Source organism: Pithys albifrons, chromosome Z (assembly GCF_047495875.1).
Source record: "Pithys albifrons albifrons isolate INPA30051 chromosome Z, PitAlb_v1, whole genome shotgun sequence".
NCBI lineage: Eukaryota > Metazoa > Chordata > Aves > Passeriformes > Thamnophilidae > Pithys > Pithys albifrons.
In genome coordinates, this window is record NC_092497.1 from 36720913 (window position 1) to 36748186 (window position 27274).

Consider the following 27274-nt stretch of genomic DNA (forward strand, 5'->3'; position numbering starts at 1 on the left):
TTAACCATGTGATGCTAAGTGACTCTCTTGCATTTGAGCATTGGCGGGATAACAGGTTTAATATTTCGTTTCCCCTTCCGCCCCCAGCTTTGTAAAAGTTAAAAAGCACCACTGTATAAAAGACATGAGGTTAATGTGTAGGGATGTCTTCTGTGGAAGTCACAAATGGATTGAGAATGAGTGTAGCAAAGTTTTTCTGAACATCTGTTGAGAGCAGCCCTGTGGTGAAAAACTGGGGGGTGATGATGGTTGATGGAAAACTCAATATGACACATTAGAGTGCACTCACAGCCCACAAAGCCAACAGTGTCCTGGGCTGCATCAAAAGGGGCATTGGCCAGCAGGTCAAGGGAGATGATTTTCCCCCTCTGCTCTGCTCTTGTGTGACCCAGCCTGGAGTACTACATCCCCTTTGGGTGCCTCCAACATAAGAAAAATATGGAACTGTTGAATAACATGCAGAGGAGGACCATGAGGTTGATAAGGGCACTGGACCACCTTCCCTATGAAGACAGGCTGAGAAAATTGGGGCTGTTCATCCTGGAAAAGAGAAGATTGTGTGGAGAGCTCATAGCAATCTTCCAGTATCTGAAGGGACCTACAGGGGAGCTGGAGAGGGACTCTTTGTTAGGAAATAGTACTGATATGGCAAGGAGTAAAGGGTACAAGTTGAGAGAGGGGAAATTTAATTTAGATATTAGGAAGGAGTTCTCTGCTGTGAGACTAGTGAGGCACTAGAACAGGTTATCTGGGGAGGTTGTGGATGCCCCAACCCTGGCAGTTTTCAAGGCCAGGTTGGGTAAGGCCTTGAGCAACCTCATCTAGTGGGAGATGCCCCTGCCCTTGGCAGGGGATGTTAGGACTGTGATGTTTAATGCTCATTAGCATCCTATGATTCTATCTTCCTGTCATTTCCAGCAGTTTTAGAATAATTTAAACATACTGAGGGAAAGCTAACTGTTTGACTACAGTTTTATTTGCTTGTATCATTGAGTAGTATTTAAAGTTATTGTGCATAAATGGCAGAATGCATGAGCCTGCTTTCTGAATAAATAATGAAATAGTACAAATCTGTTACTATAAGCAGGGTAAGCAGTGCAATGAGAATCTTGATTTTATTTTTGGTTTTGTTGTTTGTTTGGGGTTTTTTTGGGGTTTTTTGGTTAGGTTTTTTTTTTGTTTTGTTTTAGTTTAGCTGCCAGACCTTTTTTTCCCTCCAGCACTTGACAGCATGTTGAGAAGTGGAATTGTTTGTTATTTGAAGATCTCATTCTAGAAATGGTTTGTGTTACACTTTTGTATTGCCATGAATTTCATATAATGGTCTTATCCACTACTTTGTGTGAATTCAGTGGATTATTTCCAGGCATATCCACTTAATTGCTTCTCCATTAAAATGTTTGTTCTAGTACTTCAGTGTTTTAGATTACTCTCACTTTAAAGAAATATTCAAATCTGTTTCTGCTTGGAACTTTTGAAAATTCGTTAGAAGTTGCATGTAACTTTGAATAATAGTGGAAATGTGATTAACATTTGAATTGTAGAAAAATCTGTGTAATCCAAACTATGAACTTGTGTTACATTGGTCTGCAAAACACCACACTGTTCAGTGATGCAGAAAGTATGCTGATTGTGACTGATCACTTTTGTGCAGGTTTGCCAGCAGTATTTGCTGTAGAAGTGGTTTTGAATATGCAGGTGGATAGTTTAAGGTCAGTTGAAATGTGAATTTTGTTATTAATACCAGGAGGAGAACTAGGGAATAGATAGGGAGAAATACTGCATGTGTAAACCCCATATTTGTGTAAATGTCTTGCTTTATAAGAAGTACCCAGTTCTACCTCTCAAATCAGGTATTTTATTTCAGTAATTGGAGAACAGGATGTATTGTAAACATTTTCATAGTGGGTCCACCTGGTGGGGAGTCACTATTTGAGACCTCTAAAACCTGCAAGGGCCTTAAACCAGAGTATGCACTGCTGTTCGGTACACAGGAAACCATGTCACAAAAACAACCCTATTTTCTGCTCAAGCACAAGAGGTTTTATGTACATGACTGAGTTTGGGGAAGGAGAATGTTTTGTTACAGGGGGCTTTGAAATTGAATTTTAAACTTGTAGGAAAGCAGACCTCTAGCAGCCAATGCTGCAGTATGCAAGAATTAGCAATCTGCAGCATTTAATAATGTTAGTTATGTGAAACAATATATATTTATATATATTTAACAATGTTATGTATGTGGAAAAAACAGTCCAGGAGTTCACAGCTAAAATGCAGTTGCGATCCATTTCACCTTTATTTGTCTTAAACCCACTTTGTTTAAGAAGTTAGTAGCTACAGCACAAATCTGAAAGTTGGTGTTCTGTGTCTTGACAGCAGCAAATACATTGATTGAGAAGAGTGGCAATTAACAGATAGGCAAAGCAATAATTAAATAATTAGCTAGGAGAAGTATATTCAGAACTTAATCAAATGCTGGAATAAGGATAAGGAGAACCTTGAGAAGCTTCAATGAACTTCTTGAGATGAAAAATGAAAGACTGAAGAGAAAAAACCCAATGTACATTTAAGGTTTTACTTTTTCTTAGTGTGAAGAACTGGATAACACCATAATAAAGTAAGCTACAGCTAATAAAACATTTGAAAGTGTCAGGCAGAAGAGAGTTCTTTTTCAAAGCCTCTTTGTGGTTTAGATACCCAGGATGACAGTCTGAAACTGTCTGATCACGCAGATTTTCTTCTGGGCTGTTAACTAAGGGTTTACTGTGCAAAAGTGGTAGAAACAGTGAACTGAAGCTTTTGTGGGTATTAATTCTTTTTTGGGTGGATAAAAGCTGAAAATACTACAGTAAAAATGCATTGAAGGCTTGTTGGCCTTAGTGCATGCCCTTTTATCAAGAAAAGCTGGCAGACCCATATGTAGCATTAAATGAAGCTCATAACTGGGGCACAGCTCTTTGTGAAGGTCAATAGCTGGCATGGTGCCTGAGACCACAGGGAGATGTGGAGCAGGAGCACCTGATATGCCTCAACTGGTGTGGGCAGCCTGTATCTTTTGGGGGTGGCCTGCAGCGGGGCAGGCACATTACACAAAGTGCCTTGCAGAGCCCTTGCTTGTGTCATGAACTTGTGGTTATCTGCCTGGAGAAACCGTCGCCTTTGGTAGTGCTGCAGTATCAGACAGGAGTGTTTGTGTCTCCTATGTTGAGGTGGGTGACCATGTACAAATCTTAGAACCTTGGGAAACATCCTTCCCTCAGATGGACAACTGAGGGAAATAAACAGTGTGTCAGTTGTGTCCCATGATATCATGAAAAGCAGTGATCATTGCTTAATTTCTTCTGTTCAGGCAAATTCAACTGAAGTTCCCTCAAGGGAAACGCTACTGTGCCCAACTAATTTGGAGGCAATTTGTTCAAGTGCTTAGTGTTGCTCCAGTGTAACCCTGAAAATAACATGCTTTAAGCTTGTTTACACCTTAAAGAAGATCATATTGTAATTATGATTTTCGGCCTCTGGAGCAAGTGTTGCTTACAGAAAGCGATGAGTCCTGCTTGCAGAAGCCCTTTATAGTCAGAGCTGGGGAAATCTCATGGTCTGAACAGCCCTCATCCCACTCTTAACCCCTTTTATTGAACGAAAGTACTAGGAAAACTGTAACTTTCTCCAAAGTAAAACATACAAAGAACTGTTAAATTCTGCTAGACTTTGGGTTAAAAAGCACATTTTCTGCTCTGTTCTCTGTAAGTGGCCTCGGCACTTCTTCGAAAACTTGTTCAAGTCAACAGTACCAATCAGCTTGGTGTGACATCACAGTCCTTCATGAGCAGCTGAAGACCAGATCACCTAAATGGATCTATCTGAGGGACAAATAACTCACAAAAAAATGATGGTGTTTGTCTGGCTGGTACATCCATTACTATATGTGTCCAAATAGCCTGGTGGTAGAGTAACCAGCTCTTATAGCCTGATGTACAACAGTTGTACCTGTGTATGGTGAATTTGAGAGCTGGAGCATCAATTCTGTCTGATGACAGTTTTAGGAGATGTACTGTTTAATGTGCCCATGTGAAAGGTTATCATATGGTGGGTGATACGGGAGGACAGTGAGCTATATCTGTGCACTATGGGCTCCTCATACTACCAACTTCTGGGACTCTCAAAGGTTATAGCAGAGCACAGCAGTAGATGATTTCCCCGCAGAGTTATGCTCCTGTGTCTGAAAATTTTGGCTGAATACAGTAGGGTTTGAAATAGGAAAGAACTGCCTGTACAAACACATGTATTGTGTAGCAGTTTTTCCATAATACTCAGTATGTTGGCAGCTTATAGCAAAACTAACTCCTATTTTGTATCTAGATCTTGAAACTTTCAATGCAAGATTTCTTTCAGAGAGTAAAAGTCAGTCAAGTGCTTCAAAGCCAGAACCTCTTTTCTTCCACCTGTAAAGTTATTTCGAGTTGTGGTCTTTATGCATAATTTAGTTTTTATCTATAAACAGACATTAACAGAGTAATTCTGTTACTTGAAGTTGGAATCCTGAGGTAGTTCACAAATCCATGTAGTTTAGGCAAAATATTAGAGCAATGATATTTTTGCAGTCCAGCTTAGTAGCTGAGAGAAGATGGGAAGATAAAATAATGAAGTTCTTCTGACATAAGCTAGTGAAGTAAGATGAAATTCCAAAACTGTGGAAAGACTTCAGGCAATAACTTGCCTGCCTCCTTATTGCTCTCTTTTTTTCAGTGCTCTGAAGGAAGTAAACTGATTAATACCCATCTCTTCTTCGTATGCACCTCTGGCAGTGAACATGTACATATATATCACTGTTTAGTCTGACTAGCAAATTTTGCTGTTCCTCTTGTTTGTGTGATCCTTTTATACAGGACTTGTACTAAATTACTCTTTCCCATGCTCTTCTCCCCATAACTCCTGGAGATATTTGAGTAGTGTAAGATAAACTCAGCCCAAGGTGTCCCAGTAAGAAACAATTATCACTAAAGGAAAACAGGTTCTTCTTTGAGTAGACAAAATCTTTTATTGACAGTAGAGGTGTGTAAGTGAATTAGTGCTGGTGTGATCCAGAGTAAATATATTCCAGATGCTGAAATGTTGTCTGTTCTGAACAAGTCAAAAAACTGAGCCGAGAAGAGTCTGTTGGAGGAAAGTGTTCTTTTGAAGTTTTAAGCTCCTTTTGCTTTACATGAGTGGAAGAGTTCAGATTTTTCTATTTGGATAAAACTTCCTTCTACACTGTCAGATCGAAGCACTTGCTTTCTATTGTGCTTCACTGTAATTTAGATGAGGAGATTAACTGGTGATATTTGACCGTTAGTATAACTTGAGGTTGTTTTCTTACGTATCACACATCAATTTTTATACACAGTTTAGGAGATAATTCAAATAAAGATAAACTTTATTATACACAGGAATGTTTTGCAGACATCTGATTGTAATTATTATTATTGATTTGATTCATTAAATGCAATGTGCTTTAAAAGTTGTTTTTCTGCCTTTGATTCGTATCTCTTATTGTGATTTTTATTTTTTTAGAGTGTCAAATCCAGACAGTTTTCTCTCAGTTTCTCTGTAACAGCTGCATGTAATTACATGTGCAAATGAGTGTAGTATGTCCAAACAGTATTCTCCTCTGCACTAATAACATACAGAAACTACTATGATTAAAGGTTTACAGTGCTTGGTACTGCAAGTTAGATTTCTATTGTTCTTTCAGTGACTCAGAAACTGCTCAAGATAATCAGACCTGCATTTTCATTCATAGCTATTGAAATATTTGTTTAAGCAAACTTTATCCTTGTATTACTTTGGAAATGTCGAGTATAAGAGAGAATTCCAGCCTGCTAGCATTGTATTTATTTCCCTAACTGTGCGCTCCCATTTTTTGGGAATCACAGAATAGTCTGGGTTAGAAGGCCCCTTCAGAGATAACCTAGGTCTAACCCTGCCCTGCATCATCAACAGGGACAGATGGAGTTGCTCACAGCCCCATCCAGCCTGGCTTTGAACTGTTATGGAGTTGGACCATCTGCAGCTTCTCTGGAAAACCTATTCCAGGGCCTGATCCTTACAGTAAAGTATTTCTTCCTTATATCTAATATAAAATATCCTCTTTCAGTTAAAACCATTTTACTGTGTCTGGTCGCTACTGGCTCTAGCAGAAAGTCTTTCGTGATCTTTGTTTTAAGCCCCCTCTAAGTATTGAAAGGGTGGAAGAAGTTCAACCTCAGCTCTCAACCTGTCTGCATAGGAGAGGTGCTCCAGTCCTTGGCTCATCTTTATGGCCTCCTGTTGCAGCCCTGATTCAGGTGGGTCTGGAGGACCACCTTACAAGTTTCGTTTTCACCTTAAAGGGACATGTTTCCGCACCTGGGGCGGGGTCACTTGAGGTCATATATTACCTTGTTTTTTGAATAAACTTGGGATTTGCTTGAATATCACATTGGTGTGTGCAGTCTCCCTAGGTCCTGGTTTGCAACAATTGGTGGACCCCAACGTGTCTCAGAACATGGAAGCCACCTGCAGACCTGCCTAGAACCTTAAGAAGTGGCCTCCGAGAGCTGCTGAGCCCCAGTTTTTTGGGTGCTTTGTGGAGAAGCCTCCAAGAGCTTCTGTCTCCCGTAAACTTGGGAGTTTTTTGTAGTGGCCTTGAGAGCTGCTGGAAGAATGTGTACTGAAGGAACCACGACCTTTGAACCGGTGAGTTAAACATGGGAAATTCCAACTCAACTAAAACGAACTTATTGCTTGATAAATTTGAAAAACTAGCTCGTATTACAAAAACAAACATTGAAAGACAAGCATTACAGGAATTTTTGGAATGGTGCTTCAGTCGAGGGCACTTAACCGATGCCAATTCCACGTTTTCCATAGAATTGTGTGATAACATTGGGGCAGATTTGTGGAATTTAGCGCAAACTGCACCCGAAGAATTTTTACAGCTCATTCCATCATATGCAGCTATAAGGAAAATGCTGTTAGAGGTAGAACGAGCCCATAAAAACCTCAAGCTACCGGAGAGAAAGGAAAAAAGTCTGCTTCTGCAGGGCAGTTCTTCCCCTGAACACTCTTCTGCACCGCCGTGAGCACCGCCGCTCACGGAAACGCCGCCGCGGTACCCCTCTCCGCCCGTGCCGTCCATCGGACCCCCGCTGCGGTACCCACACGCAGCACCGCCCGCTCCCACTCCAGAAAACCTGACAGAATCACAGCAACCTTGGAATCAAAGCTTTTCCACACCGTCCGTCACCGCAAAAAGCCAAGAAGTCGTCTTTGCACTGCCTTACAACTACCAAGAAACAGCCTAGGCACAGCAAATGAGATCACCAGCTGCCGCTGTAGAAGCGGCCGGACCTCAGCAGCAACCTTGGAACCCCACGAGACACGTCGCAGAAAACATCCAGCCATGCCAAACTGTGAGTGACTTTTATTTAAATCCTAACTCCGAGAAGGTGTGATGGGGGATGCCCTCAGCCGAGAGAGACATGTGGAGGGGGGGACAAACGCCGTGGAGTTTCTCTCTCCCTGTCCATCCACCTTTGGCGCCGGCTCCACCGCCGCCAATGCCCTGGGGTACCTCGGGGCTGGGATGCCTCCGCCGCGCTCCCCACCGCCCTGTGGGTACGCCGGAGTTGCTCCGTTGCGACTGGAAACTGCCGCTGGAGACATTTCAGCGGGGCTCGAAACCGCGTGGCCAGGAAAACAAAGAGACCACGTGATCCCAAAGCCCGCGAAATCAAACAAAGAAATTGCGCGCCCTTACCACGAGGCGCCAGGACCGCCCAACCCCCCTCCCTACTGCCTGCCAATCACAGCACATGCGCCAGGCGCGGGTCCGCCTCAGCCTGCAGGGGCCAGGGTCGACTCCGAATTCGCCCGCCCCTGGGGCGGATCAGTTCCCACGCCACCCCCACCACCTTCAGTGTGGATCAACTGCATCATGGAGAGGGGAGAGACTCCTCCCCAGTGGAGCGGAGCCAGCGGAGCTCCCCCTTGGCGTTCCCTTCACTATGTGCCCTCCACAGCACGAGCGTCCCGGGAGCGAGTTCCCACAGCGCTGGTTGCGCGGGACACAAGCTCTGCAGCACCAGCGGGGACCCTCTCCCCGATAGCCGTGCGCTGCCCGCAGCTGCCAACACCGGCACGGGAACCCCCCGCGCTAGCAGGGACTGTCCTTTCGCCAGCAACCTGGTACCTGCAGCCTTCATCACCGACAGCCACACCCACCAGCTGTATCCCAGAATGGAGAGCAACATCACAGCCATTTAAAGGCACGGCACCGAAAGAAAAAGAAGCCTCTGTTTGGGACATGCTGGGGGGAGCTGGGAATCATGATGTAGTAAAAAAGGGATTTGAAAGATCCAAAAATGCTGCTTTAGCTGTTTTTTCTAACCTTCCTAGAACAGGGAAGCCTCTGGTAACTCAAAAGACCATTTCAGAAGCTTTCACAGCTATGGTCAAGCCAGATGAAAAGCATCTAGCCACCATAATTCAAAGGGTAGTTAAGTCCAAAGAGTATCTAAGTGTATCTCTTGCATTTGTAACTTGTCTTGTTGCTGTTACTAATCAAAATGTATGGATAATGCTTTCTCAACAGGCAAATCTAGAAAATTTCTGCTCAGATAACATGGTTAAAGCAGGAGAACCAAACAAAGTGTGCCTTATAGGAATACCTTATCATAACATCAAAGATTTCATTCCTTTTGGTATTGAGGAAGCAAGTGTCCTATCGTAGTACTGGAGAAACCATAGCAGATATCATATGGCAATTGAATACTTCCTTAGAGAGAGATCCGCAAGAGCTAAAGCTAGCAGGAGCTCTCCCTGGAAATGAGTCATGTGTTGAATTTCACCCTGTGCATTCTAGTGTATCTGAATGGTCAAACAAACACTGGTCACAGCAATATTTTCCTGTGGGAAGCACAGACGTCACTCCTCATAATAAGAGTTACACCAATAGCAGTTGGTGTTAGAATGTTGTTGGTTCACAAAATACAAGCTACACAAAAACAAGATTGGTTCATACAAAAGGTAACCAGAGAAGAGCATTGCCTCCTGAATATTTCTTAATTTGTAGTAATAGAGCATGGCCAGGAATACCTGCCCAGGTAAAAAGTGGACCTTGTTACTTAGGCCAGCTGACCAAATTTACACAATCAATACAAGAGCATGTTAAGTGGTCTAGTCCTCAAGCTGAGGAAAACACCATAGAACATTGGAGTGATACAGGAAATTTGCTAGCAGCAGTTCTTTCCCCAGTTGGTGTAGACAGAGCATTACGTTTAGTGCAAATGCTTAACTACTGGGTGCAGGAACAACTAAACATCATTGCCAAAATGCTTAATGATCTCTCAACAGATGCTGATAAGATAGAACAAGCAGTATTACAAAACAGAGAAGCCCTAAGATTCTTGTTGATGATTTATGGTTACCAATGTGATGAGTTTAAAGGGATATGTTCCACAGAATTAAGCAAACACTCCAAAGATGCACAAGCAGTGAAAAATAATTCTGACAAGCTAACAGTTAACATTTCTCCTTTAAAGAAATGGGTTCATTCCCTGAGCCTAATAAGCTGGCAAGAAGCAGCGTTAATTCAAGGAGTATTGATCCTGGTTGTTATTATGATTTGTTTGATTGTTCTTATTTGCAAGACTACTCATTAACTGTCCAATCAAACAGGAACAGTCCAGTTCAAGAGCATGTTGTTTAGCCTGTATTTTGAAATTCTGTTAATTTTCAGTTAAAGTGCAGTTTTGAGCTTACTGCACTACCAAGTTGCCCAGCAGGCTGTAAAGGCAAAAACACCTGTCCCCTCAGCTGCTGAACATTTTCTGCAGAATGTAAGTAGTTATGTTTAGCCTTTGTGAATTTTCTCTGTGAATTCAAACTTGTTTACTGCTTTACCAAGAGTGTATAAGGACTAAAAATCAAAGCTACATTCTCAAACCTCTGTGATGGCCACACAGAAGTTCTGAGAATGGATCTTGAACATAAGGAGATTTAGTTCAGCTGGACTGAACTTGCTTCTTTGCTAAGTTAAGTCACTCTGCACTCTTGAACACTTTGCACAAAATTTAATAAAATTCGTAGTTTGTTTACAGTGGTCTGTGCGGTGACGACTGCACAGGAAGGACCACAATTTCATGCATGAAAGAAAAGTTTCTTGTTTTGCACTAGTTGTAAGTTTGCAAATTCCAAAATACATGTCTTAGTCATGTATTAGTTTGTGTTAGTTTACAAAGGTTACTGTACCTCCTCCAAAGGTCTGTTTTGAAAAGAGAGGGGGAGGTAGGGATGTGTAACCTGCAAAATACCCTATTAAATCTTGAATTAGCAAAATTTTAGATTTTCAAAATGTTATTTCTCAATTTTCAAAATTTTCAGCCTTTCTGTTCAAGTTGCAATATGCATGAATCTGGATAGTATCCTAATGGTGACAATTTCCCCATTGGATAAGTTAGCTAAGGAGTTATGTGTATTATGTTGTTTGCATTTTTGCTTTGTTCTTTGAAACAAAAGGGGGAGATGTTACAGCCCTGATTCAGGTGGGTCTGGAGGACCACCTTACAAGTTTCATTTTCACCTTAAAAGGACATGTTTCCAGCCTCAGCCAATTGGAGTCAGACCACCGCACCTAGGGCGAGGTCACTTGAGGTCATATATTACCTGTGTTTTTGAATAAACTTGGGATTTGCTTGAACATCATATTGGTGTGCAGTCTCCCTAGGTCCTGGTTTGCAACATCCTCCTCTAGACTTACTCCAGCAGGTCCATGTCCTCCTTGTGCTGGGGACCCCAGACCTGGATGCAGTATGCCAGGTGGGATCTCATTAGGAGTGGAGTAAGGGGGAGGATTGCCTCCCTGGACCTGCTGGCCATGCTGCTTTTGATACAGCCCAGGATGAAGTTGCCTTTCTGGGCTGCAAGTGCATCCTCCCACCTTATGTCTGATTTCCCCTGTTTTTCTTTTAAATTCTCTTACATGCACTTGACCATATTTACAGTTCCCACCTCTGTCATCATTCCGTGCAGCTGGAATATTTACAGATGGGCAGTATGTGATTCCAGAAAGAAAGAAGGAAGGGCCCTGTAATGAAGTCACAAGTTACTCTGCTTTAAATTCTGCCAGTCTATATTATTTTCAGGGAAAGTTTGCCTAATGTTTTGAAAAACAATGCATGTCCTTATCTTCTAGGAAAGACAAGTAAGGTGAGAACAGCGAAAGCAGTCATGCAACTGTGCTAGGTGACAGCCTTAATGGCCTTGATTACATCCAAGTAAGAAATTTCAAGGATTATTTTATTTGTGATTTTCCTCTGTTTAGAATGACATGAAACTGAAATAGAGTCTCATTTCCCAAAAGAAATATTTGTAGCTAATGCAAAAGAAAATTGAGGTTGCATTGAGGTTCAATTAATTAATTGAACATTTAACTATGAAACTTCCAGAGCCTCCTGGTGTCATGTAAATTTTTAAGTATATGTGAAAAAAAATAAATCTACATCAGACTTCTAGATGCTTTAAGTAGAAATATGTTATCTGTTGAGATCATTTAGATGAAAGAAATGGTTTTGCTCAAGGTACTACAACTTTCAAAGGAATTGAGCTTTATTTTGTTTACATTCAGAAATTGTTTCTGTTTATTTTTGTAAGTATTACTGATTTTGGGGTGTTTTTTCTCTTAGAATTCTCTTTATGTGTGAGGGAAATGCATCTCTCCTGTCTTGTGAGAACCCCTGTTTTGTTTGTCAGCCATGGGAAGCAAGTACGTGCAGTCCGTACACACTGGCTTGGGTAGCATATGTAGATTGGGAACCTATTTTGCAGAGGGAAAGTTATGGAAATTTGTAACCCTACTGAAAAATTATTTGTGTAGCCTAGAATGAAATTCTAACAGTAACTCGGAATAGCAATTAAAGGACTTCCTTTAGTTAACTTCAACATCTAGCACCAGAGAGCTGTAAGGAAGCGTACCTCATCAATAGCCATATAATAAGGAAATTGTCCTATGGATAAAGTTGTTTTTTTTTCAAGTGCACTGAGCGTTGCTAATATTACCTGGTGGTAAAGATGACTAGTCACAGCACATTCCAGGAAGTGCAGCTCTTTGCCCTCTTGCAAAATATGAATATATTTGTTGTAGAGACCAATGCCTTGGTGACTGATATTGCTTTCCATACTGGAGAGCTTGAGCCAGGAATCTGGAATTGTTAACAGACTGTTTCAGACGATGCATGTTAAAACCAGCATAAGTTTTTCCAGTCACAGACTGAAACCAGCTCTCACACTGCACTCATCAGCCACTTTCACTCAGACTCTTCTCTTCTATTGTTCTTCAAAAGTAGGAACTGCGAAAAAACCCGTCACTTCTCAAGTTTCTTTTAGGAAAAAGACTAAAAGCCTGTTAAAATAATTTTTAGCATGGCAGAAGTAGAGAAGTGTCTACGCTTTATTAAATGTTGATTCCTTTTTTTAGACAGAAAATAGGTGTAAAGAAATTTAAGAATCAAACAATTATGGATAATTTTTTCATTCTACTGGGTGTGCAATCTTAAAAAATAATACCATGTTTCTGGACACAAACTTCAGTGCTTTTCTTCAGTTAATATTGAATGCTATTCACTTTTACCCATAGAAAATATTTTCTTGTCTTTTATCACTTATCACGTTGGGATGCATATTAATTTTTCCTAATATTTTTACTGCTAGCTTGAAATCAGTGACACTTGCTAGAATTTTCCCTGTTAATAATTACGACACTCCCTATTTTTTTTAATAAGGTTTATAAGAAAGGTTTATTGCTCTTGTGCTGGTCATATATACACTCATACTGACTTCATTAGACTGGTGGTTGGGCTGTATTTTAGGAAGAGGTAGCTGGAAGAAGCCTGCCTTCTAAATTACAGGCTCCAGATGCCCCTTATAACAATCAACTGCATCTCACACTGTGGTCAAACCTAATTTTAATTCTGCAGAGGCACTTTCACTGTTTACAAAGGTAGGTGGAGTATTGCTCCAGTGTTGGATGCTTCTGATGTTTACAATTTCACTTGTCTTTTTTTGGCTGGTCTGTTCTCTCTTCTTTTCATATCATCTTGTGAGCTGAAATAATTCTTTCTGTGACCAGCAGTTCAGACCTGGGATATTTTTATAGGCTGAGGTCTTTTGTAATGAGCATGCTTATTGAAAGAGTCAATATGTCAAACTCTTTTGCCTGCTGCTGCAGACTGTGTGTTTCCCTCCCCTTGACTACTACACTTGGCTTTATGATTCCTGTGGTTTGAATTCTGCTCTCCTGAACAGTCAAGGTAAGTACTTGCTATTGTTTCCATACATACATACACATCTGTCATGAATAACATCTTTAGGTATTACTGGATCACTGCTCATGATTTTTCTCTCCTGTTTTTACTGGAGGGACATGGGTGGACTCCTCCGCTAAGCATTTTCATGCTGCCACAGACATAGATACACCTCGGTGTTACCTGTTGTTGTGGCAGCATTTCTGGTGCAGCAAGGAGGACTCAATGCTCTTTTACAACTTGAATGATTCTATGATTCTAAGACTAATCATCAACATGCAGGCTCATGTGGTTGCATTACTATCAAATTCTTATGCATGTTACTAGCAAATGTGGCAAGACCTTTTTCTTTATGTGTAGCTGCAACAGCTGCTCTGAGCAGTGGGTGTGGTGGTCTAGCAGTTGCTTTTGGAGTTCAAGGGCACATGGGGCTGTGAGGTCCTGAGCGGGCCTGGTGATGTCCTGGTGCATATTTGAGTCTGTGACATGGTAACTGAAGCAAAAAGAGATGAAGCATGTTTCTTTCCTTCACTTTTTGCATGTGAGAAAGAGTACAGATCAATTCCTTAGAAAACATTGTCAAGATATATCCATTTGAGCTAGTTCTCAGAATGGTGGAAAATCTGTGGGCATGTGAAGTTATCCTTGTTTCAAATAAAGGTTTAACAGTGTTTGTTCTCAGCATACATTGCTGAGGTAGCTACTCATCTGGAATTGGCTTGAGGATAAAGAAGGCCCAGGTTAATAAGATAAATACTCTATCAGCAGGAGAGAAGTTCAGGGATCTTTGTTTATATGAAAAAATACAGCATTTCAAGCATAAATAGGCATCGAGATTTTGGGAATCAAAATTTGAAGGAAGCCTATGGGGTGAATATCATGCTAGTGCATCTCCCAGGCTGTTGTGGTATTGTCTTCTTGCCCACCTCCATCATGAGAACTGCATGCTGCAAAGTGAAAGAGGGAGTTGATGAAATAAATGGGATCAGTCACCAATGTTGACAGGCAGGTATAATGTAATGATATCCAAGCTAGGGACTTTGTTATGGCAGGCCTGAATTTGGGACTTGAGATGGTCAGAATGAGGCTGGGCTCAGGGTTAGTAGACAGAAACAAATGCAGTGCACCTAGGAAAAGCTCTTAATGGCAGGTTGTGTCCCTTGCTTATCAAGTGTGCTTAATGTCTGACTGAATGTAATGGAAATTTGAACTGAGAAGCAGGGCATACAGCAGCAGAATTTTTCAAAAAGTGTGTTCTGTGACTGTTACTTCAAATGCGACCTCAATGAAGAAAACGGCATCTACATCCGATATCGTACCAATGGAAGCCTATTCAACCTAAGGCGACTGAAGGCCCACACCAAGACCCTGAATCAACTTGTCCGTGAGCTGCTTTTTGCTGATGATGCCGCCCTCGTTGCTCACACAGAAGCAGCTCTGCAGCGCTTAACATCCTGCTTTGCAGAGGCTGCTGAGCTTTTTGGGCTGGAAGTCAGCTTGAAGAAGACAGAAGTTCTCTACCAACCTGCACCTCAAGAAGTCTTCCATCATCCTCACATCACCATAGGCAATTCAGAGCTTAAGTCAGTCCAGCAGTTCACCTATCTGGGAAGTATCATTTCCTCAGACGGTAACATTGACAAAGAGATAGACAACAGGCTAGCAAAGACATACAGAGCCTTCAGAAAACTCCATAGAAGAGTCTGGTCCAATAAACACCTGAAGAAAAGTACAAAGATCAGTGTCTACAGAGCCATTGTACTGTCTACTCTTTGTATGGGTGTGAATCATGGGTCATCTACTGCCACCACCTGCGGCTTCTCGAACGCTTCCATCAGCGCTGCCTCCATTCAATCCTAAACATCCAGTGGTCTGATTATGTGACCAATGTGTCTGTTCTTGAACAGGCAGGGGTCAGCAGTATTGAGGCCATGCTGATGAGAACGCAGCTGCGCTGGGCAGGGCACATCTCCAGGATGGAGGATCACGGCCTTCCGAAGATTGTGCTCTATGGTGAACTCACCACCGACTGCCGCAAGAGAGGAGCCCCGAAGAAGAGATACAAGGACTCCCTGAAACACCTCAGCCTTGGCCATATTGACTGCCATCAGTGATCCACTCTGGCCTCCAATCGGGATTCATGGAGACACACCATTCATGACACTGCTGCTTCTTTTGAGAATGCACACAGAGTCAGTCTTGAGGAGAAAAGACAATGCAGAAAGAACCGTTCCTCGCCAATATCACCTAGAGACACATTCCACTGTTCCTTTTGTGACCGGACCTGCCTATCCCGTATAGGCCTTTTTAGCCACCAGCTTGCTTGCAGCAAGCGTGGGTAGTGCCCTTCTCAAATCTTCGTTTGCGAAGCCTAGCCATGATGATGACTTCAAATGCAGCAGTCCCTGTGTGATCAAGCGATGAGGACAAATACAGCATTGGAGTGGTAGCTGCAGTCAAAGGCTGCATAACTGAATGAAATAAGCCACTGACATAAGAGCTGGACTCGATGATCCTTGTGGGTCCCTTCCAACTCAGAATAGTCTGTGATTCTGTGAAATACTGTGAACTCATAACTTTTGAATGTCAGAGGAGAAAAGAGATGACTGGAACAATTTTTTGGCCTATGTGGTCTCTAATGCGTTAAAGGAATACAATGCTTGCATGACTGGGTACAGGATGAGAAACAAGACACCTTTATCCCACAGAGTTTTTAACTTTTGTGAATCTCTGCAGAAGAGCTGAAGTTGTGCTTTAATGTTGTCATGTACCAAGTGTCTGTGTCATCCTTTGTATGCAGATGAGTATCTTGTGTTTCTCACCATTGTTGTAGTATCTTTTTTGGAGCAGTAATAAATTGATTGGTTTGTCATGATCTTGTGACATAGTACCTTTTCCTTTTTTTCCAGTTGATGATGCCTTCTCTTTGCTGAAGAATTCAAGTGTGTAAGCACTAATTTCACACAAATCTTTGGCTGCCAAAAATGTCATGCAATGCTGCTTCAATACTTGTATTAGTTCCTTCCTTGTGTAAGCAAAAACATTGATGTTCGTCAGACTGAGGACCTCAACCATGAGACCATGAGAGCCTTTTTTATTTTTCCCTGCGCAGTCTTTTTCTGTGAATTAATTCTTTAATCCTGATGTGTTGCACAGCTAAATAGATGCTTTTGCTACCACAGATTGCTCTCAGGATGGGTGAAAGGAGAAGACAGGGTGAGTGGAACTGGGGGTTGGGAGTTGTGCAACCACTTCATTTAGAGGCAGTGCTTAAAAATCTGTGTTCATAGAAGTGTCTTAGTCTGACTTTGCACTTAGGTATAGTGGTCTGTATTGCATTTCACCGAAAGCAGCCCTGCTCAGATTTATTGCCTTTTTCCTGTGTGTTTTGTCTTTCTGTATTAAGGAGGCCTCTCAGCTTTGTGGCAGCCATCACACAAACGCTCACATCATTTTGAGACAAGTTTCATGAAGTTTAGGTTGCAAAATTTATGTTTACCTAAGCTGTAGAAGAAGGCTTCTTTTAGTCTGATATGTACTCTTCAATACTCCCTGTTACCATTTCTCCTTTAGCAACTCCACTGACTAACTAGGCAGTAATAGTCATCTGCTGTTCACTAGTGGCTTTCCAGATAGTAAATCTGATTTGGAAAAGACAATAGGTTGTCTTCACATGACCTACTTTTGAGATAACAATTTCTGAATAATCTTTCAGTGTCTTTAACCTCTCTTTAAAAAGCATTCCATAACCTGGAATGATGCTGTAAACCAAGAGGCAGTAGTAGCTGGTTGGGTCACTTTTTTCCTTTTTTCCATTCCCCTTTGTTGTTTGCTATTTTGAAGTTTTCCTAAATTACAAATGTAATTCATTCAACCTTAAATCAATATAATAATCATCTGTGTATGAGAATTTTTAAGGAAATTTTGTAGAATGTTTGGTTTCCAAAATATTTTGAGGAAGAATGATCCTCTCCAAACCAGTTTTAAAACATTTGGGGTTTTTTGAACATTCAGTGCTTGATACAGATTGGCTTTGTTTCTCAAGTCTTAACTTGTACACCTGAGAAAACTGCCTTTCAGCAAGGTTTATGATCCAAAATGTGTATATTGTTCCACGCTAGTGTTTGGCATTAATTAGTGCCACTTGTCGCAGTAAAGCAAGAGATTTACTTTGAAATGCAGGAGTGACCCAGGAATGCCTAACTACTATGGATATGTAGAAAGCAAAGATGCCAGACACTGAGGGCTTTTTAAATGAATCTTAACCTTTTTTTAGCTGTGTCTCGTAATTTAATTGTGTAGTTAGTTCTTATGAATATCAACCTGTCAGCATCAGCAGTGGCAGGGTCACATTGCTGGATGTATATGAGAAAGGCCAATGTGCCATCTGCAATCCACATGTAAATATTGTGGTTTAGAAAAACTCTAAGCTGTGAGAAGATCTTAGTAAACAAATGTGTAGCTGCCATACATATGCATGACAATTTTTTTTTTATACTAGAAAATATACAGAGTTTTAAAACAAAGCTTCCTTAGCAGTTGTTTAATGTTTTTTATACAGCAAATAGCAAGTCAGTGCATGTGAATGAAGGACTGAGTTTGTTCATAGTATTGAAAATATTAGCTAAGGGAGGAAAAATTATAGTCTTTAATTCTGATCTGCAGTGTCATTTGAAATATATATATGAGTAAGTTAAAAGTATATTATATGTTCAGCTGGTTAGACTGAATCCTGATTTGTTTGCTGCAGTTCTTCTCTGGTTCTCTAAAATCCACAATACAGAAGATCAGTTAAAATTGCATTAGTTGTGACGGAGATACTTGAACAAAACTGACAATACAAAGAAGCAAAAATGCTGTAACTTGCTCCCTTATTACAGTTGTATTTAATTATCTGCTGATCCAGAGTGATGGAGGTTTGGTAGGCATAGATCTATGATTTTGTTGTTCAAGGTATTTTACAGCTTCCTCAAGAAGAAGCTGGAGAACAGATTGTTTAGGGATTTTTTTCTCATTGGCATAAATGAACAAAAGTAGGTATTTTGAATGCCTTGTAAATTAATATAACCTTTGTTCTAATTTCAGATTTACTTTTACAGTATAAACATATAACTCCTGTTTTTAGGACCCTTAATTGCTGTAAATTAAAACAAATTATTAAGTGATAGTCCCTACATACGTAGAATACATTCGGTCTAGTACTGTAATATTTAACACATGCAGATTGTTTGGGACTGGGACTGGATCCAGCAAATAATAGATAATGCTTTTTAACTTTAAAACATGAAAAGTTGCACAGATGTTTCAATATGTAAATACTTTCCATGTAAATCCTTTAAGTAAATGTTGCCATTCTTAGTGATCAATATGATGTTGTCCACAGCTCTCTGTGCATTATATGAGCTAAGAGCTTTAACCTAATGAGTTAAGAAATGTGTTTCCTAAATTACAGATTTATGAACTTTTAAATATGTTCCTAATTGTTCCTTTTTATATTTGTGTTTATTTATTAACTCCTATGCTTTCTCAAATTCTTTTGTGTTGCATATAACTGTATACCAGCCCTGCCATCTCTGCCTCTGATGGATCCTGAAGTGCCAGTGGTCAAGGTGATGGCTGGTGGTGGTACCTCTTTAGATATATTGTGCTCTTCTGCTTTTGGCTACTGTTAAAGGCAGAGACCTGGGACAAACCTTGATTTAGTCTGGTGGATCTGCACTTTCTGTTCACAAGTGAGAATGAGAAAAACTTTTCACTGTGTTTTTAGAAAAGTGTAAGTTCATAGCAGCAAAAGTTGCTAATGCATATGCTTCACTGGTAGCCTTAACTTTTCAGTCACCCATCCAGACCTTCAGGTTTGCAGCAGTGCATGAACTGGGAGGTGTCTAGTACTGTAAGAAACAGTAAGGCTCTGCTTAATGAAGAGCCTGATGTGTTCTGAGGTTCAAAGGCAGAGAAAAAAACTGCAGAGGAACCTGTCCCTGGCACTTTTTTTCCAGTGTCCTGGTGCTTGTGATAAGTTTTGTATTGCCAAGCTTCTTCACAGGTTAGCACAACAAATTGAAACTGTTTTACATTCAAATATTCTGATATAAGGTATTGATATAGTTTATATTCACTGGACTTAAAAGGTTAAAAGAAATTTCATTTTCTCAAAGAAGTAAGCTGACTCTGTTATGCTTCCAGAAGATACCTTGCTTTGAATTTTCCCTACAAGAGGTGCTGGAGTCAGAACTGTGAGGCTAGAGCTCTGCCACTGAGGTGGTCCTGTTCATTTTCTGCAATGTCTTCTTAGGAAGCTAAACCAGAATTTAACCTTCTCTAGAACTGCAAACTCTGCCTCTGTTACTTAACAGTACGACCACCTGTACTCATCCATATATTCAGAAGAGGAAGCAGTGCTGTTGCAGATAAAGTCTCTTCCTGTCTTGGCCTAAGACTGTATCTCACCATCACATCTCTGGGTGCCTGCCAGAAGTGGTGTGTTTTTCTTCTCTGTTTTGCATTTGGACACAGACTGTTCATTTTCCATTTCATTGCAGTAGTATCATCATGAACATCAATTCTTAGGTTTATGATATCCTGCCTAACTATAGTGGAGTGTGTCATGTCATCAGGTGCCATATTCTACATAAAATCATGAAGGCGTCAGCAGTCCCTGAAGAAAGCTGGGATTGCTGTCAGTCTGAGGATTTTAAATTCTTTCTGAATGTTGCAAGGCTAGACAAGAGGGTTTTTTGTGCAGAAATACCCATCCAGATACAGATGACATGGAAACAATTCTCTTCAGGTTGGTGGCACACATGGATAGTTAAGGTACAACATTTCCATTCCCTCTGCACAGCAGCTCCGTGCAGTATAGAGGGATGTCTAGCATTTGCCCACTGAATGAACAGCTATCATGCTTTAGTGTTGACAGTCAATAACCATGATGTAAACGTAAACAGAAGTATGACATCTTTGTCCAGTGTAAGGAAGTCACTGACTTTTGAGGGTTTATCTTACAAGATAACTCAGTTTGGTTAAACATCTGGGCTGCTAGTGAGAGGCCCAGGACAAAAGTTCCAAACTAATACAACTTGAAATAAGAATTCCTAAGCCTTACTTTTTTTTACTTTAAAGAGCAGTGGCTTTTATGTTTCTGAGCCTGCTGATTTCTGGCATGGCAGCTGGAGGCCATCTTCCCTGCTCAGTCTGAGGTACGAGTTTTTACTGAGTATTTCTGCCTCATCTCAAAACCATCAGGAATCCTGGGAGTTTCCCTTCCAAAATGCTTCCCCTTGTCAGTTAGACTGTCTTAGCCACATAAATATGTGTGTTTCTCAGCCCTTGAATTGTTCTTGTAAGTTTTAAGCACAGTGTTAGTCAAGGAAAATTGTATCCCATATCTTCCTGTCAGGATTGATTTGGATTCCTTAGCATTTTTCTTTGGTCAGGAATAGTGTTTCACAGGGCACCTTGATCAGGCATTGATGTCTTTTGCAAAAGAGCCTTTCAAAGCCACAGCCATGAGTCATCTGCTGTTTCTTCTGGGGGAGAAGATAGTGGTGAACATGAGTGAGCACTCAACTGAAGGAGATGTGAAGGCTGCTTATTAATCACTACAGATAATTCCAGACATACTCCATATTCATATTCATAGTCCTCTTTCTGTCAACTAATTTTGATATTCAGAGATTATAAAGAGACCAAGAATGCAGCAGTATGTTCCAGCTGTTTGTGTACTTCAGTCATGCTTAGCCATAATGTGAGTGGACAATATTTCTTAAAGGTATTGGTTAATGCTAACATAAACAATTAGGAATACAGAAGAGCTGAATTTGGAAAGCACTATGGTTTGTGGATGAAGTGTGCATGTCTTAGGACCATTTCTGAACTACATACCAGATAGGCAGCTGTTTAATATTGCTGTCTTGTTTTACACTAACTCAGGGTTTATGCAGACCAGAATGATGGCACATACTTGTGATAGGGTGGTGAATATATTCAAAATAAACCTTTGGCCTTAAAATAAGTGACTTAATTTTTGTAATGAAACTGGTCCCCAAAACTTTGTTATCATTAAAATGTATATAAAAATAGAAATATAGAGTTAATTTTGATGGACTGTTGGGTATCACAAATATAATTAAACAAAAGCGCCTTCACAGATGCTGACTGTTGATGAGTTTTGTCACTACCTGGACTATGGGTAACCTTTTTTTTTCCCTCCCCTAAGGCGTATCAGACACTTTGATCGATAGCTAGTATCTGGTTCACTGCAGAAAGAGATACTTTTTATTTGTTGCTGGTTGGTAGTTCTGCTGAGGTGCAAAAGATACAGGGGTTTTTTTGTCTTTTTTAGTCAATATAACTTTTATGTCTAGTTTGAGTTTTAGTGTAAACCATCTATGAATAATTAACTTTCTTATGCAGCAAATTTTAGAGTTTCACTGTTTTTAGCCTATGAAACGAGTAGTATGTCAAATGAAAAGTCTGTTGCTTTATAGCTGAGGGTTTTGCCATAAGAAATATGGGAAGGATAAAGCTGCTGCCTTATTCACAAAGGGAGTTCAGCACACAGCTCTGGGTCAAACATCAATACCTTGAAGGGAGTTGGACAACTTATGTGGGATTCACAACCACCAGTAGGGAAGTAAGGACTTGGGTAAGCATCTGCAGATGAAGCTGACATGCATGACAACCTAGTTTCTCTCTATAAAGAGATATCCTCCTTCATGTGGAAAGTTAGTGCCTGTTGTCCCCAAAAAATTAATATCCTGGACCTCTGAAACAAGGCCCTTTCATGCATGGAAATTCTTAATACATTAATTTGGACTAAATGTAATTTTTGGAGTTTGGCTGCTTCTTTATATACTAAAGTTAGAAATAGCTTCGAGATTATAAAAAAAATTATTTTAAATCTCAGTCAATGTCGAACATTTCTAAGCCAGTTCAGGTTTGATTTCATTTAGAAACCAATTGGTGGAAAGCTGTAAGTAGCTTTGAGTTGGAGATTAGGTAAGATGCACATAAATCTCTGTGGTCATCAAATACATTACTTTCTTTCAGGTCTTTATTGCATAAATGTGATTAACTATGAGTGGTTTTTGGTTTTTTGTTGTGCACTTTGGCCTGTGTACATGTATAGTTCTGTGAAGAATTTTAAAGCTGGATTTAAAAGGAGGAGATCGCATTAATGTGTAATGTCCTTCAAAAGAAATTGTTCATGGATTGCATATTTTAAAGGACCTGGAAAAATTAGATGAACAGTAGATACCACACAGGAGCTTCCTGTGTGCATCAGCAGTCAAAGCTCTGCAGAATCTGTATGGCCCAGATTCGGGCAGGGGATACTGACACTTGATACACCTTAGGATTTTAACATGCAACATTTCATGCTGAGTGCACTTGCATGCTTCTTAAAAGATAGAGAAATCACAAAATTCATCAAGTTCACAACTAAGATAAAACAACACCCTTTGTCAGCAGCCAATCATCACAAAATTCCAGTTTTGAGTAGTAATTTTTAAAATGTCTTTGACATTTTTTTCTTCCAGTGTTTATATTGATAGAATTCTTTATCAGTGTTAAATACTTGTATATTTTAGTGTAGTAGGTTATTTCTTCTTTTCTTTATTTGCCTGTTCATTCCCTATGAATTGGTTGTATTTCACCTGTTTCTGATAAGTATTGGAATGAAGAGCAGAAACCCCCTATGACAAACTGGAATTTATGTTTTTTTCCTTGCAGTCATTAGGGTCAAGACTGTCCTTGTTTTTTTGTTTTTTTTTTTTGTCATGGCTGTGATTTCTACAAAGAAGTTTTCTCTTCTTCACCCCAATTCACTTTGTTTGATAGAGTGATATACTTGCTTACAGATTTCCAGGTACTTGCATATGGAGTCTGCTGTGTTTAAATTCCATAGGAATTTTGAAAAGAAATTAGATTATTTGTGCAGCAACTGTTGAAGACCTATCAAGAACTGGTCACAAGCTTGAAGGTCATTTTGCATTTACAGTATAAACTGTGGAATAAAAACCACAGAGAATTGTGAAACTAAACTCTGAGGAAATGGGGAAACATGATGGCTTTAGTATGATGTTGCCCAAACATGTTCACTGTTTACTGTCAGGTGAGTTCCTGCTGGCTTTTTCCTGACATGAAAAGTAAGCTGTGTTGTGTAGATGTTGGAGTGATCTGATTTGGCAAGGCATTGCATTAGATTTGAGCCTAATATATTTATAGCCTGGCCTCATAATGCTACATTTCACCTCCGCTTTTCCGTTCTTCGACTAGACTTGCTGCTCTTCTCCACACGCAGCCAACTGTGCTGAGATCAAGTAAGCCTGTTTGATTATAAAAATCCAATTTGAATGAAACAGCTGTATAGCCATCTGAATGCATGAGCTTTGTGCTAAATATCTACTGGTTTATTGCTTTCAGTTAGTGTTCTCTGGTACCATTCTCATAGTTCCATTATTAACACAAGTGTGTAATTTCTGGTATTTGTTTAAGATTCATTTTTTTATCAATTTTACTTAGAGACATGAAAATTTTTATAACTCTACAATGGCTTAAAATATAGGTCAAGATTTTGGGGAAAATCTTACTTGATTATATAGCATCGTTGCGAATAATGGGAATTTTTAAAATGGTGGTGATTCATGCTTCATCTTTTTTTACAGGGAATGTGAAAGCATTCAGATACATTTAGGATTAGATGATGTAAGGCAACCAGGAAGTAGAAACACATAAATTTAGCACTCCTTGTCCTTTCTTACACATCTAAAAACATGGTAGGGAGTTGTCTCTACACAACAATGGTTAAACTAGAATATCTTAAATTTTTTTACTGTGTCTCTGTTTCTATAAATTAGCTGCATTTTTTTAAAAAATGCATAAAAAAATATTTGGGAAAAGAAGATTGGAGAGGCATGTGGTCCCAAGATAATTGCAGTTTTACAGTGTACACAGAGACATTGACTATTATCCAATTTTATGTGTACCATCCTTTCTCCACCATTTGAGTTGCTCTTAGCTCTCAAAAGAAAAACAAATTTAAAATTTTCCATTTTTTTAATTCTGACAGAATTAATGACACTTGTCTTTTCCTGGAAGTAACATGAAGAAAAGCATAATACTCGTGGATTTTTAGCTGGCCTAGTTGAGGTTTTATGTGGAATCTTTATCCATGACTCTCCTTCTTTATGATGGGCATTTTAATTTAGCATAATAGTGATATTTATAGCTTCTTGACATCAGACCTGGTATGACTGCTACATATCAGGTGAGAGGCCATCAGGATTTCCAGTGATTTGGTAAGAGCTGGAACTCATCTCTCCCTTCCGACACGGATCTCCCCACTGCTCTTTCAGCCCATCCGTACCTTGTTGGGGACCCAGAAGATTTTGGTGTGACCACTTCTTCACTGAGCTGACTACAGTGAGAGCAGTCACCCTTATCCTGTTTCAATTCCTGAAATAGGGGAGACTTACTCCAGTACAGGCCCCTGTTTCATCCAATATCTCCCTCAATTATCCATTGGCCTGCTGATTTTTTTGCTGTCTCTGCATTCAAAACAGTCCTGCATGTCCAGTAAGAGGAAGGACAGACACTGACTTTGTAGTTGGGAAATTGAGTTATAGGTACTCAACACTTCTCCTCCAAAGGAGGAAAGAAGATTGCATTATCCCATTTCTAGAAATGAAATGGCAGGATAGGGAAGAGAAAAACATACAGACAGAGCACGGCTGAACCGAGTCATGGCAGGGAGAAGTTGAGAGCAGGGGGTGAACATCATGAGTAGCACAGTTGTATCCATACCTTCAAGTGATACTTGAAATTTTCATGTGTTTTAAAAGCTGTAACCACTGTATCACCTGCTATATTGCTGTCTTAGTATCATCTAGATCCATGTAGATTTTTTGAAACAAATCTGGTGTTTGGGTTGGAAAAAATAAAAATGTTTTCTGCCTGATGTTCTGACTGCTGATTTCAGGTGAGGGCTACTGCTTCAGAAAGCATGTAGTTCTCCAGATTTGCCATTCCAGCATGTACAGTCACAATTTCATCCTTTCCATGTGAGTTGCAATATAAAATGCTATCATAGGGCTGCAGTGAAGCCTCTCACTTGCAATTTTTACCAGCACTTTGCTCCTGGTCCTGCTCTGTTTCCTATAGAGTGGAGCAAATGCAATCCTGAAGACCTGCTCTCTTTTACTCAGTGTACTGTTGCCACCTTGTGGCATTGGCCAAAACCACCAGCAAATGCTTCAACCTAGATCAGTTGCTGACAGTTGTGAGGCAGATGGATGTGGGATGCACAGAGGGGAACGGCTGAATCTCTTACGAGATTTCACCTCTGAGCAACACTGGGAAGTTTGTTACATGGGATTTCTGATCAAAGGGCCTGATTCCTTGTGTCAACAGTGGCAGTCAGTGGCAGCCTTTTCTTATCCCATTTATTTTCCAGAGTGGACAAAGATACCAGCTGTTGTCGATGCTGAACCTCAGATTTTGAAAACACTTTGTAAAGGCCTCACCCTTTAGGAAGAATTACAGTAGCACAGCCCTGACAGACCATCTGCCTGAACAAGTAAATCATCCTATGTGCCAGTAATTCAGCTTTTTGTAAATGAGATGTTGAGCAGCAAGACTTAGAAGTCTTGTTCAGATTTTGTTATCCACAACACTTTCTTTGGTTTTTGTATGTTTGTTTGTTTGTTTGTTTTTGAAAAGGAATACTTGAAATAGTTCATGAAAGTATTGCAATAACCCTGTGAAGTGGTATTCAGTTTGGTCTAGCCCCAGAGTGCAAACTGTGTTATTACTGTTGCTAAAACATTCTGAGAGCTGAAGTAAGAGTTTCCTATAAAGTGGATAAAATCCTTGAACAAACTCATTTGGGCTCCAGCTAAAATTCTGATGTGTTTTGTTTCTTTTAATTGGAATTTAGAGCAATCAATAGAAACCCTAATACTGAGTTTTTAATGTAATGATGAAGTGCTAAGCAGAGTTTACATCTGACATTTCCCTACATTTCTTGCTAGTGTAAGCCTGCTTAATATAGGGGAAAATGAGCAAGGTATGGATTTTCAGTTGTCATACCCAAATTAGAGATCATCCAAGCCCTTCTTTTTGAGAGAAGTGCTTCTGTTTAGCTGCAGTTTGTCTATTATATATTTATTTATTAAAAATCAGCTAGTTTAGATTAAAATTCTCCTAGCCAAAAAAAAAAAATAAAGGTTATCTATAATTGGGGTCTTCTGTAATTGTACACCACTTACCTATGCTGGCATAGTAGATGCAGCAAAGAAGATGATGGTGCAGCTCTGGTAGGCAGTCACTCTCAGCTGGACCAGCCTGAAGTGCTGTTTTCTCAAGTATCCTTTAGTTATGAAAATGTCACTGTAAACCGGGGAATGCAACTGCTGAAAATCTCCGCTTTAAAACTGCCATCAATTGCGAGTTCTTAAATTTCTTTAGGTACTGACTTTTCAGCACTTGTTCAGCATAGTCATAGTTAATATTTTCCCAAAAGATATCCAGTTCTTGCAAGTACTCTTCCAGATTCTTTTCAGCTTCGGTCTAAGCTTTAGGCAAATACTAAACTGATTTAAAACTAATCTGGAACAAGCAGAAATCAATATGGCTCTTTGAATGAACACTGTATAATTAGGTACATCTGGCCTGTGAATGTAAACTATAGCTAAACTGAATTTTTAAAGAGCAAACTCTGCTTAGGTTTAATATCCATTCAAATCTCCCTTTTACTCTCTTAATTAAATTTGAACTAACATTATTCACATAGCTTGCTATTTTTTAGTTTTATTTTATTTGAAATTTTATCTAGATAAGATTCCATTTGATATTCAAGTGGTGTTTGACTGTGTGCGTGATTAGTGGCTTTGGCGTCTTAAGAGAAAAAGGGCATAGTTTGATTGTTACACATTAGCAAAATACTTGGATCA

General features: G+C 40.0%; 1 protein-coding gene across 5 annotated transcripts in view; it reads left to right on the top strand.

Moving 5' to 3' along the window:
* The window catches only part of TNFAIP8 (TNF alpha induced protein 8), a 63777-nt gene that overhangs the window by 7740 nt on the left and 28763 nt on the right, over positions 1-27274 (top strand). Inside the window, exon 1 of one of the 5 annotated variants that reach the window (XM_071581356.1) lies at positions 23574-23644. The exons of 3 other annotated variants lie outside the window; for them this stretch is intronic. Coding sequence is in view for 1 of the 2 variants with exons in the window: in XM_071581359.1 (XP_071437460.1) it covers position 23644 (1 nt within the window). In the remaining variant the exon portion in view is untranslated. Of the gene's footprint in view, positions 1-23573; positions 23645-27274 lie in introns of those variants that run through there. One more of the 5 variants, XM_071581359.1, reaches the window with a different exon arrangement.